The sequence below is a fragment of the Crocuta crocuta genome, unplaced genomic scaffold (genome assembly GCF_008692635.1).
Source record: "Crocuta crocuta isolate KB4526 unplaced genomic scaffold, BGI_CrCroc_1.0 scaffold103, whole genome shotgun sequence".
In the NCBI taxonomy this organism is placed as follows: Eukaryota; Metazoa; Chordata; class Mammalia; order Carnivora; family Hyaenidae; genus Crocuta; species Crocuta crocuta.
In genome coordinates, this window is record NW_027529192.1 from 594,506 (window position 1) to 607,169 (window position 12,664).

General features: G+C 43.5%; 2 protein-coding genes across 2 annotated transcripts in view; both read left to right on the forward strand.

Annotated features, from left to right (window-relative positions):
- PRKAR2B (protein kinase cAMP-dependent type II regulatory subunit beta) overlaps window positions 1–3,654 on the forward strand; it is a 116,089-nt gene extending 112,435 nt beyond the window's left edge. Inside the window, exon 14 of the mRNA XM_077758335.1 lies at window positions 1,728–3,654. Coding sequence (XP_077614461.1) covers window positions 1,728–1,861 — 134 coding nt within the window. The 3' untranslated portion in view covers window positions 1,862–3,654. The remainder of the gene's footprint in view (window positions 1–1,727) is intronic.
- An 8,615-nt stretch (window positions 3,655–12,269) lies between these two features.
- The window catches only part of HBP1 (HMG-box transcription factor 1), a 28,700-nt gene continuing 28,305 nt past the window's right edge, over window positions 12,270–12,664 (forward strand). Inside the window, exon 1 of the mRNA XM_077758315.1 lies at window positions 12,270–12,328. Within this exon, the coding sequence (XP_077614441.1) occupies window positions 12,314–12,328 (15 nt within the window). The 5' untranslated portion in view covers window positions 12,270–12,313. The remainder of the gene's footprint in view (window positions 12,329–12,664) is intronic.

The following is a 12,664-nucleotide window of genomic DNA, read 5'->3' on the forward strand; positions in this document are numbered from 1 at the left end:
TCCCTTCAGAACTAACTTCCTAGAGGAGTTCCTTTTTAAAGGGCTTTAAGTAAGTATATTAATCAAGTGTTATACTCAGATGAAAAAGGAGGTCGTGAGAAACCGACAGGTAATTTTCCTGAGTGTAGATAATAGTGAGAAAGAGTAAAGGTGAAGTGAAGTGAGTGAAATCCCATTAATTTTTTCTTACAACAAATTTGTTCACATTAAAGAAAATTTGAGAAATACAGAAAAGCTGGAAAGACCCCCACCCCCCGCCCCGCCCCCCCCCCNAGTCCTTCTCATCTGTATTTGCACGGGTTTTCTGTGTTTGAAGTGTTGTAAAGCACTGTTTCATTTTCTGTAGCGTAGGCCCTTACTCCTTTTATTTCTCATTTTATCAAATTGTACCATCCTACTAGGTAAACATCTACATGATGAGTTAGTCCCCACTGGTGAATATTTTGGGGGTTTTGGCTCCATAGTTTTTGGGGGGAGGGGAGCAGTGTTTGTGTCTGTGTACACAGACTGCTTTTCCATTTACAGAATTTTTCCTTAGAAATGGTCCTCCGAGTAGGCGTGTGTTTTACGGAGGTCGGTGTATACTGCCCCCCGCTGGACCTGTGCTGATGTGCATGCTGCCCACAGTGCAAGTGTCCAGTCCCCCCACTCTTGTGAGCAGAGTCCTCTGTACCTTTGCAAATTTGAAAGGCAAAAAAAAAGTTTTTTTTAAAAAGTTTGTATTTCTGCGGTAGAGAGTGTGATCACAGTTCCCATGTGTATATTGTAAATTGAGTTTTTAAAAACGCAGGAGAGAGACCAGGAAAGTGACACACAGCACATCCTTACAGGTGGGGAGAAGCATTCTGGCCACTGGTTTGAACGGTCCAGGCGCTGGTGTGAGCACACATTGCGCACGGTGACACTGGGTCTTTACAGCACAGCGTTGTAAACCCTGAGAAGGAAACACAGTAGAGAAAACAAATCCCTTGCCAACTTTGAAGAGTTTGTATTACTGAGTTGGTGACATCAGAACTATTTTTTAGGGGCACCTGGGTGGTCCAGTTAGTTAAGTGTTGGACTCTTAATTTCGAGTCAGGTCAGGATCTCACAGTTCATGAGTTCGAGCCCCACGTGGGGCTCTGCGCTGACAGAATTCTCTGTCTCCCTCTCTCTCTGCCCCTTGCTCGCTTGCTCGCTCTCGCTCTCAAAAATAAATAAACTTCTTTTAAAAAACCCTATTTTTTTTTAGAATTTCCAGGCTTTGTGTTTTTTTCTCAGCTGAGACCAGGAGCCTCCCACCAGCCTAGCACTGCGAAATCCCATTGTCAAGGGAGCGGTGGCTGTTTAGTTTTTGAAGTGGAACATTTTTATCCTTGTGCCCTTATATTTGATATTTATCTAAAAATACCATTGCAGGGGCGCCTGGGTGGCTCAGTCGGTTAAGTGTCTGACTTTGGTTCGGGTCATGACCTCACAGTTCGTGGGTTCCAGCCCCGCGTCGGGCTCTGTGCTGACAGCTCAGAGCCTGGAGCTGCTTCGGATTCTGTGTCTCCCTCTCTGCCCCTCCTCCCTCATACTCCATCTACATCTCTCTCCTCTCAAAAATAATTAAACATTAAAAAATAAATATAAGTAACCATTGTATTCCTGACACATGCAGAATGGGTATCCTAAATGACTTCGCAATTTTTCAGATTTGCAAAGAATGTTACATTTCTTTTTCTCTTCTTCCCTCCTCCTCTTAGCCATGGATGTGCAAGCATTTGAAAGGCTTTTGGGACCTTGCATGGAAATTATGAAAAGGAACATTGCCACCTACGAAGAACAATTAGTTGCCCTGTTTGGAACTAACATGGATATTGTTGAGCCCACTGCATGAAGCAAGAGTACGGAGTAAGACCTGTAGTGACAGAATTACACAGTAGTGCTCAGTCCACTGAGGGTGTGTTTGTGTAGGTGCCAAGCATTTTCTGTGATTTCAGGTTTTTTCCTTTTTTTACATTTACAATGTATCAGTAAGCGGAGTAGTGATTTAATACTCAGTAGGCTTTAACATCACTTTCTAAAGAGTAGATCAAAACAATATCGACATACCGATGAAGTGACTTTGTACTCCACAAAATTACGATCTCAGTGAGAGGTTTATTCACGAGTGTAATATATTGGAAGTATCTGTGTGCAGGAAGACAACGGAAGGGTGTTAGCATGGGCAGCACGTGTTCACCTGGACTTCCTTGGATTGCTGTGTTAGTGACTGTGCCCATGTGAAAGGGAGCTTGGCAGTGAACCATGCTCTACAGCATGGCATCGTATTCTTTTTACGACTCACTATATATATAGTAAGTACAGTTTTCATCATTTTTGTTTTCAAGTTTTTCTGGCTTGATAAGTTATGTGCTGGCCTTGGACTATGGCAAAATGGCATAAAACATCATATGCAATTCTAAAACCTTTTATATTCTTGCAATAAAGTACATTTTGACTTCTTTGGCCAAATGTCCGTAAACCTACATGTTCTAGTGGTTTAAGGATGGGCAGTGGTGTCACCGTGATAGTAGGGAGCAGAGATCGTTAGCAGTTTCCTCATAAAGCATCTATCTACTTCCTTTTTTTCCATTTCGTGGTTCTCTTTGAGTTTGACATGTAATGTCACAAATAGGTTTTGTTAATGCTATTTAAACTTGTCTTCTAGAAGCTGAAGATACTACATATGCTAAGAAAAAAAAAACCCTCCTATACCAAAAATATTTCGGAGTCCTTATCAACATGCCCCCAAGATATTTCTCTGTTCTTCACTAGGCATGCATAATACAGTCCTTTGCAGACATCTGTTCCCATGGGTTTCCTTTAAGGTTGTAGAAATAAATTTTTATAAGCAAAACCCTATCTGAAGATACAAGGAGCTGCTGCCCAGTCCAGATGTACCGCGAGACCTTGCCATTTGCATGAATGTAGACTCAAATGTGCAGGGTGAACTCGAATTGAATAGGTTTTCATTGATAGTTGATATGCTCATTATCCTGCTATCTAGGATGAGTTAAATCCCATTCAACCAAGGCAGTATTAATCTTAACATGATTTCTAGGCCCATGTGACCACAGTGTCTGGAGGGGTTAATTCTAACCAGTTGTTCACTTTTCAATGAGTTCACTTTTTCAATGGGAAATAGGTTTTAAAGAACCGTGTACCTGGGTGAAAGTATTCTGTGGCTGTTACAGTGTGGTGTTACTGTAGAATGTTAATGGTCTTCTATAATGAAAATATGGCTACAATCTGTTCATCGGATCATGTACATGTAAAGAGTATGTGAACTATAACTTCAGCCCCGTTTTAGATCACTGTTTAACAATCTGCAAACCTTCTTGTAGGAAGAGCGCTTACTACACGAAGATGACTTGTTTCCTATTTCAGTTTTTATTTTAAAAGCCATGTCTGTTAGACAAAGAAATGCAAAGAACCCGCCCGAAGCCCCGGCTCACCCTTCTGTATTCTTCACCCACGTTTTCAGATACCTTGTTGCACAAGCTGATCGTTAACTGTTCATGGAATAGCAAACAAATGCCTGTTGAATAAAGAATTCTGACCAAGGCTGTAAATGCCAGTTACATTATTTTCAGTATTGTTGGTTATATTTAAATTTACCTTATAATAAAGCACACTTTTATAATAAAAGGGTTTTAATGACGTTTTATTCTTTGTCGTTTGGTTGGTTTGCTGCTGGTTCCTCGGCGGCAGCTCCGCCGTGCAGACCGCCGTGTGGAAGCGTGACCGGGATGTGGCCAGTGGGAAAACCAGCCCCGGCAACGGCGCAGCCGGGAAGCACGGCTCTTTGTGGCAACAGGCTTTTTTACAAATTTTAACTACCAGTCACAGACTTTGTAAACAATTATGGTCTGCTGGAGGCTCATTGGGCCAGTTTGGTCAACCAAATGAGCCTGGCTAACTAGGGAATTTACCTGTTAAAGTATCTAATTAAAATACCACAAGTTTGACTTGCCGATGTGGATGTCCTTATTCAGTCACCAGCCAAGATTCTTTACTATTTGGAATTCTCTGTTGAGGAATTCATTCAAGGATCCAGTATGTGCAGCTTAGAATTACTCTGGAAGAACATTCTGTTAACACAAGTGCTTCTCCCTGTTTGTTTGTTTTGTTTTGTTTTAAATATTTTATTAACTTAGAGAGAGACAGCGTGAGCAGGGGAGGGTCAGAGAGAGAGAGGGAGACACAGAATCTGAAACAGGCTCGAGGCTCTGAGCCAGCCGTCAGCACAGAGCCCGATGTGGGGCTCGAACCCACGAACTGTGAGATCTTGACCGGAGCTGAAGTCGGACGCTTAACTGAGGCTTAACTGACTGAGCCCCCCAGGCGCCCCCTCCCTGTTTGTTTCATAGTGTGTGTGTGTTTTCTGCATGTCAGGATGAACTGGGGCTTGGAGCATATATTTTCACGAACACCACCTGTGACACACGTTGGGTGAACGTATTTGGCTTACTGTTCGAAATGAGCAGACCATTTAAGGTGTGTAGAGATGTGTGAGGCTCAGGACACAAAGTAAGGACTGGACTTTATTGAAATATGTAAGATTAAGTGCTGAGACCCTTTCCTTTCTAAAGCATCTTGAAGATACTGATCTAGTTTTCCTGATTTTCTCAAGAAATGTTACATTTATTTAAAAAAATTTTTTTAATGTTTTTTTATTTTTGAGAGAAAGAGCATGCATGAGTGGGGGAGGGGCAAGAGAGAGGGAGACACTGAATCTGAAGCAGCTCCAGGCTCTGAGCTGTCAGCACAGAGCCCGACGCGGGGCTCAAACCCACCAGCTGTGAGGTCATGACCTGAGCCAAAGTCGGACGCTTAACGTACTTAGCCACCCACGCGCTCCAAGAAGTGTTGTATCTCCTTTGCACTTAAAGCAAGTTACGTGTGTAAGCCCAGGAGGGTAAGTAATACATCCTGCTTTGTTAAATGACTGAAGAAGGAATTCCAATATCTAAATAAAATGTTAGTACCTAAGAAAGAAATGGAATTCGTTAACACATAAGGGAGAAACAGAATAATAAAGAATGCTGGCTTCTGAAATTAAGAGAATATGAAGTACATACAGCCTGATGTCGAATATCAGAAAGAGTTTTGACCCAAACAAATTGGAACAGGAGACAACCTCGCCTGTTCCAGGATATTTTTAAAGGCAGCAAAACTGGTTGGGCAACTGAAACTATATGGTTGTTAGTCTTAACAGGAACTTAGAAAACAACCTTAAAAGTGTAACGAGGTATGGAAACAAACAGTAAAGTATACCAGGTGTTTGCAGAGGTCTTGAGTGCCCAGCAGTAACTACGGGAGCTTGGCTCAGTTCAGTCTGTGTAAGTGAGGAGAGTCCGTGACTTTGCCCAAATCAGTTACGTGGTGAGTCCATGGCAGAACTGAGGCAGCAGACACCTCTCGGTCTCCTAGGCTTTCCCATATGGAGTCTATGGAGAAAGTTGCATCATATTTGCAGGGCAGGGATAGTAAGGTGCTTAAGAGGAAAACTTTATTAGACCAACAGATCTGGGTCTTTCTGTTCCTTTTTTATGCTGTAAATATAAAATGTGACATTGCTAGGAAATCTGAAGATGCACGTAACATTTACATTTGGGAAGACGTGATGATGTATGCTGTCAAAGGAACTGTCTACACCATCAAAATGAAAGGACACTTACAAGGTAGGTGGCTTCTCCAGGCTTTTGGCTTCACCACCACAGCCTGAGCACTGCCATCAGGCCCCCCCCCCCAACCCGCAAAGACATACTGCAAAATGTGTATCCGTGAAATGTTGTGTTAGTATTCATTAGAACTGAGTTGTTACAGTAAGTGAATTTTTACTCTGAACTGCAAAAACAAAATGAGTTTTGTTTTTTCCCCCCCGCCAGGGGCCAGCGAAAGTCTTAAGCGCGAGCTGGAAATGGACTCAAATGACAAAAGCAATAACCTAGAAGTGAAACTCTGAAGTGTCTTCTGTTTAACATCCAAAAAAAGTTCAAGTAGAACCCTCGAGTTCATGAGCAGTAACTATGATCAAAAATCTTGGATGAAGTTGCTTCTCTGATCGCTCATTTGCCATCTTTGTCCTAATTGGAAACCCACCGACATCCCGCTGAGGATCAAGAGAAGAAACTGTGTCCCCAGGACGCCATGGTCTCCGTTAGGCCTTTCCTTTCGAGGATGACTCTTCTTGAAATGTATACAAATGATTTTTTTTTAATGTTTACTTTTGAGAGAGAGCATGAGTGGGGAGGGGCAGAGAAAGGGAGACACAGAATCCAAAGCAGGCTCCAGGCTCTGAGCTGTCAGCCCAGAACCCGACGCGGGGCTCGAACCCACAGACTGAGATCATGCCCTGAGCCGAAGTCAGACGCCCAACCAACTGAGTCACCCAGGCGCCCCACAAATGACATGTTTTAAAGCCAATTATTTTAGAAGAGAAGCTCACTACAGAGACCTCTTTGGCAAATCCTTTTTTATAATTGCTCCTTAAATCAACTGCACTTAAGTAGCCTCCACATGTTTACTACTACAGCGTGTTGTGATAGGCTGCATAACTTGAAGCAACGGAAGTGGTTTAGACAGATCTCGTTTGCCTAGGTGACTGGCACCGGGAGGGAGACGAAATGAGTGGGAATAGCACTTGTCTTGTAGGAGCATGAGAGCTGCCCTCCTATGATAGTGATGCATGTGTAGAGCAGGGACACAGAAGGCACACAGAAGCTTGTTCAGCCAGTGCTCAAAACCATGCAGGGCCTACAGCCTCACACAATATGCTATACTAGTCAGATCTATGCTGCTTGTTTCCATCCACTCGTTCCCTGGTTCAGCAGGCGTCTATTGACTGAGAGCTCAGACAGCAAGAAGCATATGCGATGGTGGCGAGGGTGGGCAGAGGAGGAGGTGATGTACGTGTTGAGGGGTGACAAAGGGAAGCAAAAATACGAAGCGTGGCAATGTGATAGAGCTGTGGTTTTAATTGCTTCTTATCAGGCTTGCCTCTAAAATGAGGTTCTTGGGGCGCCTGGGTGGCTTAGTCGGTTAAGCGTCCGACTTTCGCTTAGGTCATGATCTCGCGGTTCGTGGGTTCGAGCCCCGCGTCGGGCTCTGTGCTGACTGCCCGCTCAGAGCCTGGAGCCTGTTTCATTCTGTGACTGCCTCTGTCTCTCTGACCCTCCCCTGCTCACGCTGTCTCTCTCTCTCTCTCCTAGAAATAAATAAAACATTAAAAAAAATTTTTAAAAAATGAGGTTCTTACGACAGGCAACGAAAGGAAAATACATAGCTGAGGGCCTAGAATAACAAGCAGACGTGAGGAGAAAATACATGGGAGTTTGTGTTAATCAGTTCAGGTAACAGGAATGATCTCAAAGACATTAAGAAGTCATTTGGAAGAGAAAAACCCTCATATTTCTGCTTCTAAATTGTATAAATAGGAAGCAGGAGTAAGTCAGAATTTTTGTTCCCTTCTCTAAATGTTCACATTTTCAATAAAACCAAATTGGACAACCTAACGAGAACTTTCTGAGGGCCACTGATGCCACAAAGTGTAGTCTCCGGTGTCCTGAAGACACCCAAATTTACTTTTCTTGACTTGGATCTCCTAAATTCCACATAGGTTCAGCCGCTTTACCTGAATTTCTTGCCTGCACAGCAGCTCATTATCTAAAGCGAAGCCATCCTTGTCTCCTTCCAGTCCCCAAGTCCACTCTTTCGAGCGTTCCCCAGCTCCGCAGGAGCATCAGCATGCTGCCGATGCTCACCCCCAAGTCCCACCCAGCCTAGAAACCCAACAATCACTTTTTAAAAAAAGATTTTAAGTAATCTCTACACCCAGCGTGGGGCTTAAACACAGAACTCCGGGATCAAGAATCACATGCTCTACCGACCGAGCCACGCTGCCCTCTCCCCACCAACCCCCGACCCCGGCCAAAAGTCACTTTTTATTCCTCCTTTACTCCTTGGTTCTTACTCCTCAAGGGGAGAGTGTTAAGACACTTATCAGCCACTGAAGAACGGTCTTGCTATTTACGGTCATCTGAGTATAATTTAACCTTGTAGTTGAATTGTGATCAAGAATCACAAGCTCAACAGACACTACTCCTTTCTAAAATGGCACTCAGTAGTTCCAGGCATTTCCTTACAAATTTAGTGTACCTGCGTACTTGGAATTATGATTTTGTTTTCTTTTTTTGAGAAAAATAAAGTGCAAGCAGTAGAGGAGGGCGAGAGACTCTTAAGCAGACTCCAGGCTCAGCATAGAGCCCACCATGGAACTTGATCCCATGCCCCTGGGATCATGACCTGAGCTGAAATCAGGAGTCAGATGCTCAACCGACTGGGCTACCGAGGCACCCCTAAAATTAACTTATTTTAGAGTATAGTAGATATGGAAGGCTATTTGTAAGAGTTTAAGCAATCTACCAAGAGAGACCATCTGAAAATTGGGGCACTATTTTAGATCATACATGTGTTCCATTTCCTAGATTTTGGACAGATGGTCCCTAGCTTAGGATGGTTTGACTCACAATTTTTTGACTCCATGATGGTGCAAAAGCAATGTGTATTCAGTAGAGACTGTACTTTGGATTCTGATCTTTTCTCAGGCTAGCAGCATGCAGGATGACCCTCTCTCGTGACACTGGACAAGGCAGCCAGCCGCAGCTCCAGTCACCCATCTGGTTATGAGGCTCCACAACCCACACGCAAACAGCCATTCTATTTTTCACTTTTAGGACAGTGTTCCAGAAAATGCATGAGATAGTCAACACTTGATTATAAAATAGCCTTTATGGGAGGTGATCTTGCCCACCTGTCAATTAACGTAAGTGTTCTGAACACGTGCAAGGTAGGCAGGCTCTGCTTAGCTGTGACATTCTGTAGGTTAGGTGTGTGAAATGCATTTTTGACTTGACCATATTTTCAATTTATGATGGGTTTTTTGGACATAACCCCATTATATGCTAAGGAAGATCTGTACTTGATTTGGGTGATTTCATTTCCATTTTAACAATTTGAACAGCATTATTCTCAATATGTAAGCAATGCCATGTGCTTGAACTTTTTCTTTCTTAGGTCAGCAAAGTAGTCATTGGTGTGCCAAATGTAGTGGAATTGAGGCAAATATGTTGTTTAATTCTACCCCTAAAATTAGGTAGTAAAGTAGTACTAATACTTTATAATACTACTGCTTTAGGTAGTAAAGTTACCTTTAGTTAAAGGTAGTAAAAAAAAAAAAAAAGATATCTTTTTAACAAGTTAGTACTTCATGTTTCTTTATGAAAACACAAGTATTTTACAAACTGCTGAAAAGACATTTTATTTTAAACAACTTGACATAGTTTGGCATAGTTTATGTGTTCTTTAATTGTATCTGTTTTAGTGAAAGAGTAGAATTTACATAAAAAGATTTTCAAGATTTTACTAGGGTTTTTTTTTTTTTTTTTTTACTTTGATCTTTGTTCTGTGTTATGAGTTGGCTGGTTTTGTTAGTCACAAAGAATTTATGATGATGTTCGTCTTAAATATACAAGAGGTACTACTATGGTCATTTGCTTCCCAGGAAAGTCAAAAGACAGGACTAATTGTTCACTTTAAAGGTGTAGAGATTTTTTTTTTTTTAAATAGGCTTCTGGCTCCTGGGAGAGCCCATCACTGGGCTTGAACTCATGACCCTGAGATCAATACCTGGGCTGAGAGATCCAGAGTTGGGCATTTAACCGACTGAGCCCTGCAGGTGCCCCAAAGGTGAAGAGATTCTAATATATTTAATCAGTTGTGACTGAAATGTCAGAATTTTAGTCCCCAGTGACTTAGACAAAAATGAAAGTATGTGAAAATATTCCATATCTTTGTAGGCTCATCAATTGGCAAAGTGGTCAACAAATAATAGGAACTAAATATTTTTGAATGAGTGAATGGAAACAAAACTTTACAAGACTATTAAAAGGTAACTGTTCATAATAATGCACAACATCGTGATTCTGAAGTTGAAATTATTCTTCCCATCAGAGTGTCCACCAATAAAAACATCTTCAGTAAAGCTTTTAGTAAGAACTTTCAAATAGAAAATCATTTATTTAGTTTATTTATTTTGACGGGGACAGGGGGGAATAGACATACAGAAAGCACGAGCAGGGGAGGAGCAGAGAGAATCCCAAGCAAGCTCTGTGCTGTCAGCACTGAAGATGGCTAGACTCAGTCTCACAAACTGCAAGATCATGACCTGAGCCGAAATCAAGAGTCTTAACCGAATGAGCCACTTAACCAACTGAGCCAGCCAGGTGTCCCATCAGATAGAAAACCTTTCAAAAGTAAGGTAAGGTTCAACTAAAAGCCGACCTCATGGATTATGAAATGAATAGGGGGAAGGAGCGGCTCAAGCTCTTCAGAGCTCATTTTTGGGAGAAGAAAAGCTATTGTCAGTTTCCTGGTGGAAGTAAGACAAATACTTCAAATTTTAATTCTAAATGATTAGGTAAATTCCACGATTTTTCTTTTTGTCCAAAAAATGAAACACTGGATTGGTGTAGCAACCCTCCACTGCAAGGAAAAAAAAAATGGAAGAAAAAAAAAAAGGCAGGGTCACTGTCCAGTTCTTTTTTGGATATCTCTATTAATCTCTGGGAGATAATACATTCAAATCTTGTCCTTTCTCCTTAGTGAAAAATTTAGGTGTTTTGTTGACCCTTGAGTATTTTTAGGGAAGAAAGTTACTATTTGTGAATACAAGAAGGTAAATTTTTGATCATAGGGTGGAGAGAACTATTTTAAAATAATTTCACTTCAAGGCTTCCAACAGGGAACCCCTAAAAGAACTGTAAAACTTGTTTCAACATACGAGATATTTGGGATTTCTTGATTTATTATGTAGCTTTCAGGCAGATTTAAAAATTCAAGAAATGCAGGGTGCTTGGGTGGCTCAGTCGGTTACGCCTCTGACTTCGGCTCAGGTCATGATCTCCTGGTTTGTGAATTCGAGCCTGAGGGTTGGGTTCCGTGCTAAGAGCTCAGAGCCTGAAGCCTGCTTTGGATTCTGTGTCTCCCTCTCTCTCCCTCCCCCACTTGCACTCTGTCTCTTTCTAAGAATAAACAAACATTAAAAAAATTAAAAAAAAAAAACCTTCAAGAAATGAAGGGGGCCATTTAAAGGAATAATCTGTTACAGTTAAGAGTTCTTTTCAAGTAGTCTGACTTAATCGATTTCTAACTAATGTAAGTTTTCCTCTTAATTTTAAGCATACATACAGTGATCTAAAGATACAAAGCCTGAAGCATAGCTTGAGTGATTAAGCGCTAGTCCAAAGAAACAAAACCTTAATGATGCCTTCCGGCTGGAGGGTAACAATTACAGACTCCACGGGCTGTGCGGGAACGACGAAGCCAGAGAAGGCCTCCTCCTCGGTGAGTCAGCGTTAGTACCTTCAGGAGGGGCTCCTAGTGGCAACACGGGGCGAAGACTTCTTCTCTGATCGGTGGGAAGCCGTGTGGAGGAAAGCGCTGGGTAACAAAAACTTACCCGGGAACCTTGGGTGATTCACAGATTCGGTTTGGGCCACACGTGACGCCTCATTACCTTAACCCACGCGCAAGCTGGTCAACAGGGAAGACGCCTCTCTNGTGTGGGCGGCCCGGCCCCGCGCGGGGCTGCGCGGCTTCCGTCTATGCGGTCACCTCCTTCCCCTCGCGCTAACACAATACCTTGGCCTCCTGCCAAACTTCGGGCAGCGAGCGACTCTGCCTGTTTACGGCCCGAAGCGGGTGCCGCGCGAGCCCGGGGCTCACCGAGTGCTGAGGGAGGCCCAGAGGAAGGGAAGGGGCCGAAGCTTTAAAACACTCCCTTCCTCCGCGCCCTCCCTTTTGTCCCAGACACCAAAACAAACGAGCTGATACACGTGTCCCTATGACTCTTGTTTACTATCAAGACAGCGCTGCGCGCGCGCCTCTGGGAAGTGTAGTCCGACGTCGCTCTCGTCGGCCGTTCCCCAGAAGAATAGGGCAGGGCGGAGACTACGAACCCACAATCCACTTCGGAGGCAAAGTTTGGCTTGGGTCCCCGAAGTCTCGGCAGGTATCCAATCCGAAGCGCTCACTCTAGTGATTGACACACCGTCTTCTCCAGTAAACACAACACAAAAGTCAACACAAGCCCGCCTCCCGAGACGGACCACAGTATCACCCAATGGGAAAGGGGAACGGCCGAAGGGCAGTTCCGTAGACCAATAAGAGGGCGGAGGAGCAGGGCGAAGGCTCAGCCCCCGGGGGGTTGAGGGGAGGGGGAAGACGAAGCTTGAAAGACTTGGTAATGGCGACGGGTTTGGTAAGTAGGAAAGTTTCGGTGGAGGAGTCAGCGCGGCGGCGGGAGCGGGGAGGCGCCCCGCGGAGCCCCGCGGCGGCCGGGGAGGGGCTCTGCGGGCCGCCGNCCCGGGCCGAGTCCTAGCCGTGCGTCCCGACGGAGTCGCAGGTTTCTGTCCCAGTAGCGAGCGGAGCGGATGACCCCCAGCAGGGGTTTGGAATTAAAGTCGCCTTTTTAAGAACTAGAACAATTTTAACATTTGTAAATACTTTTCTGCTATTTAATTATTGATAATGACCTACATTTGCGATGCATTCCTAGTACGTTGTCTTTTTTTTTTTTTTTTTTTTTTTTTCTTTT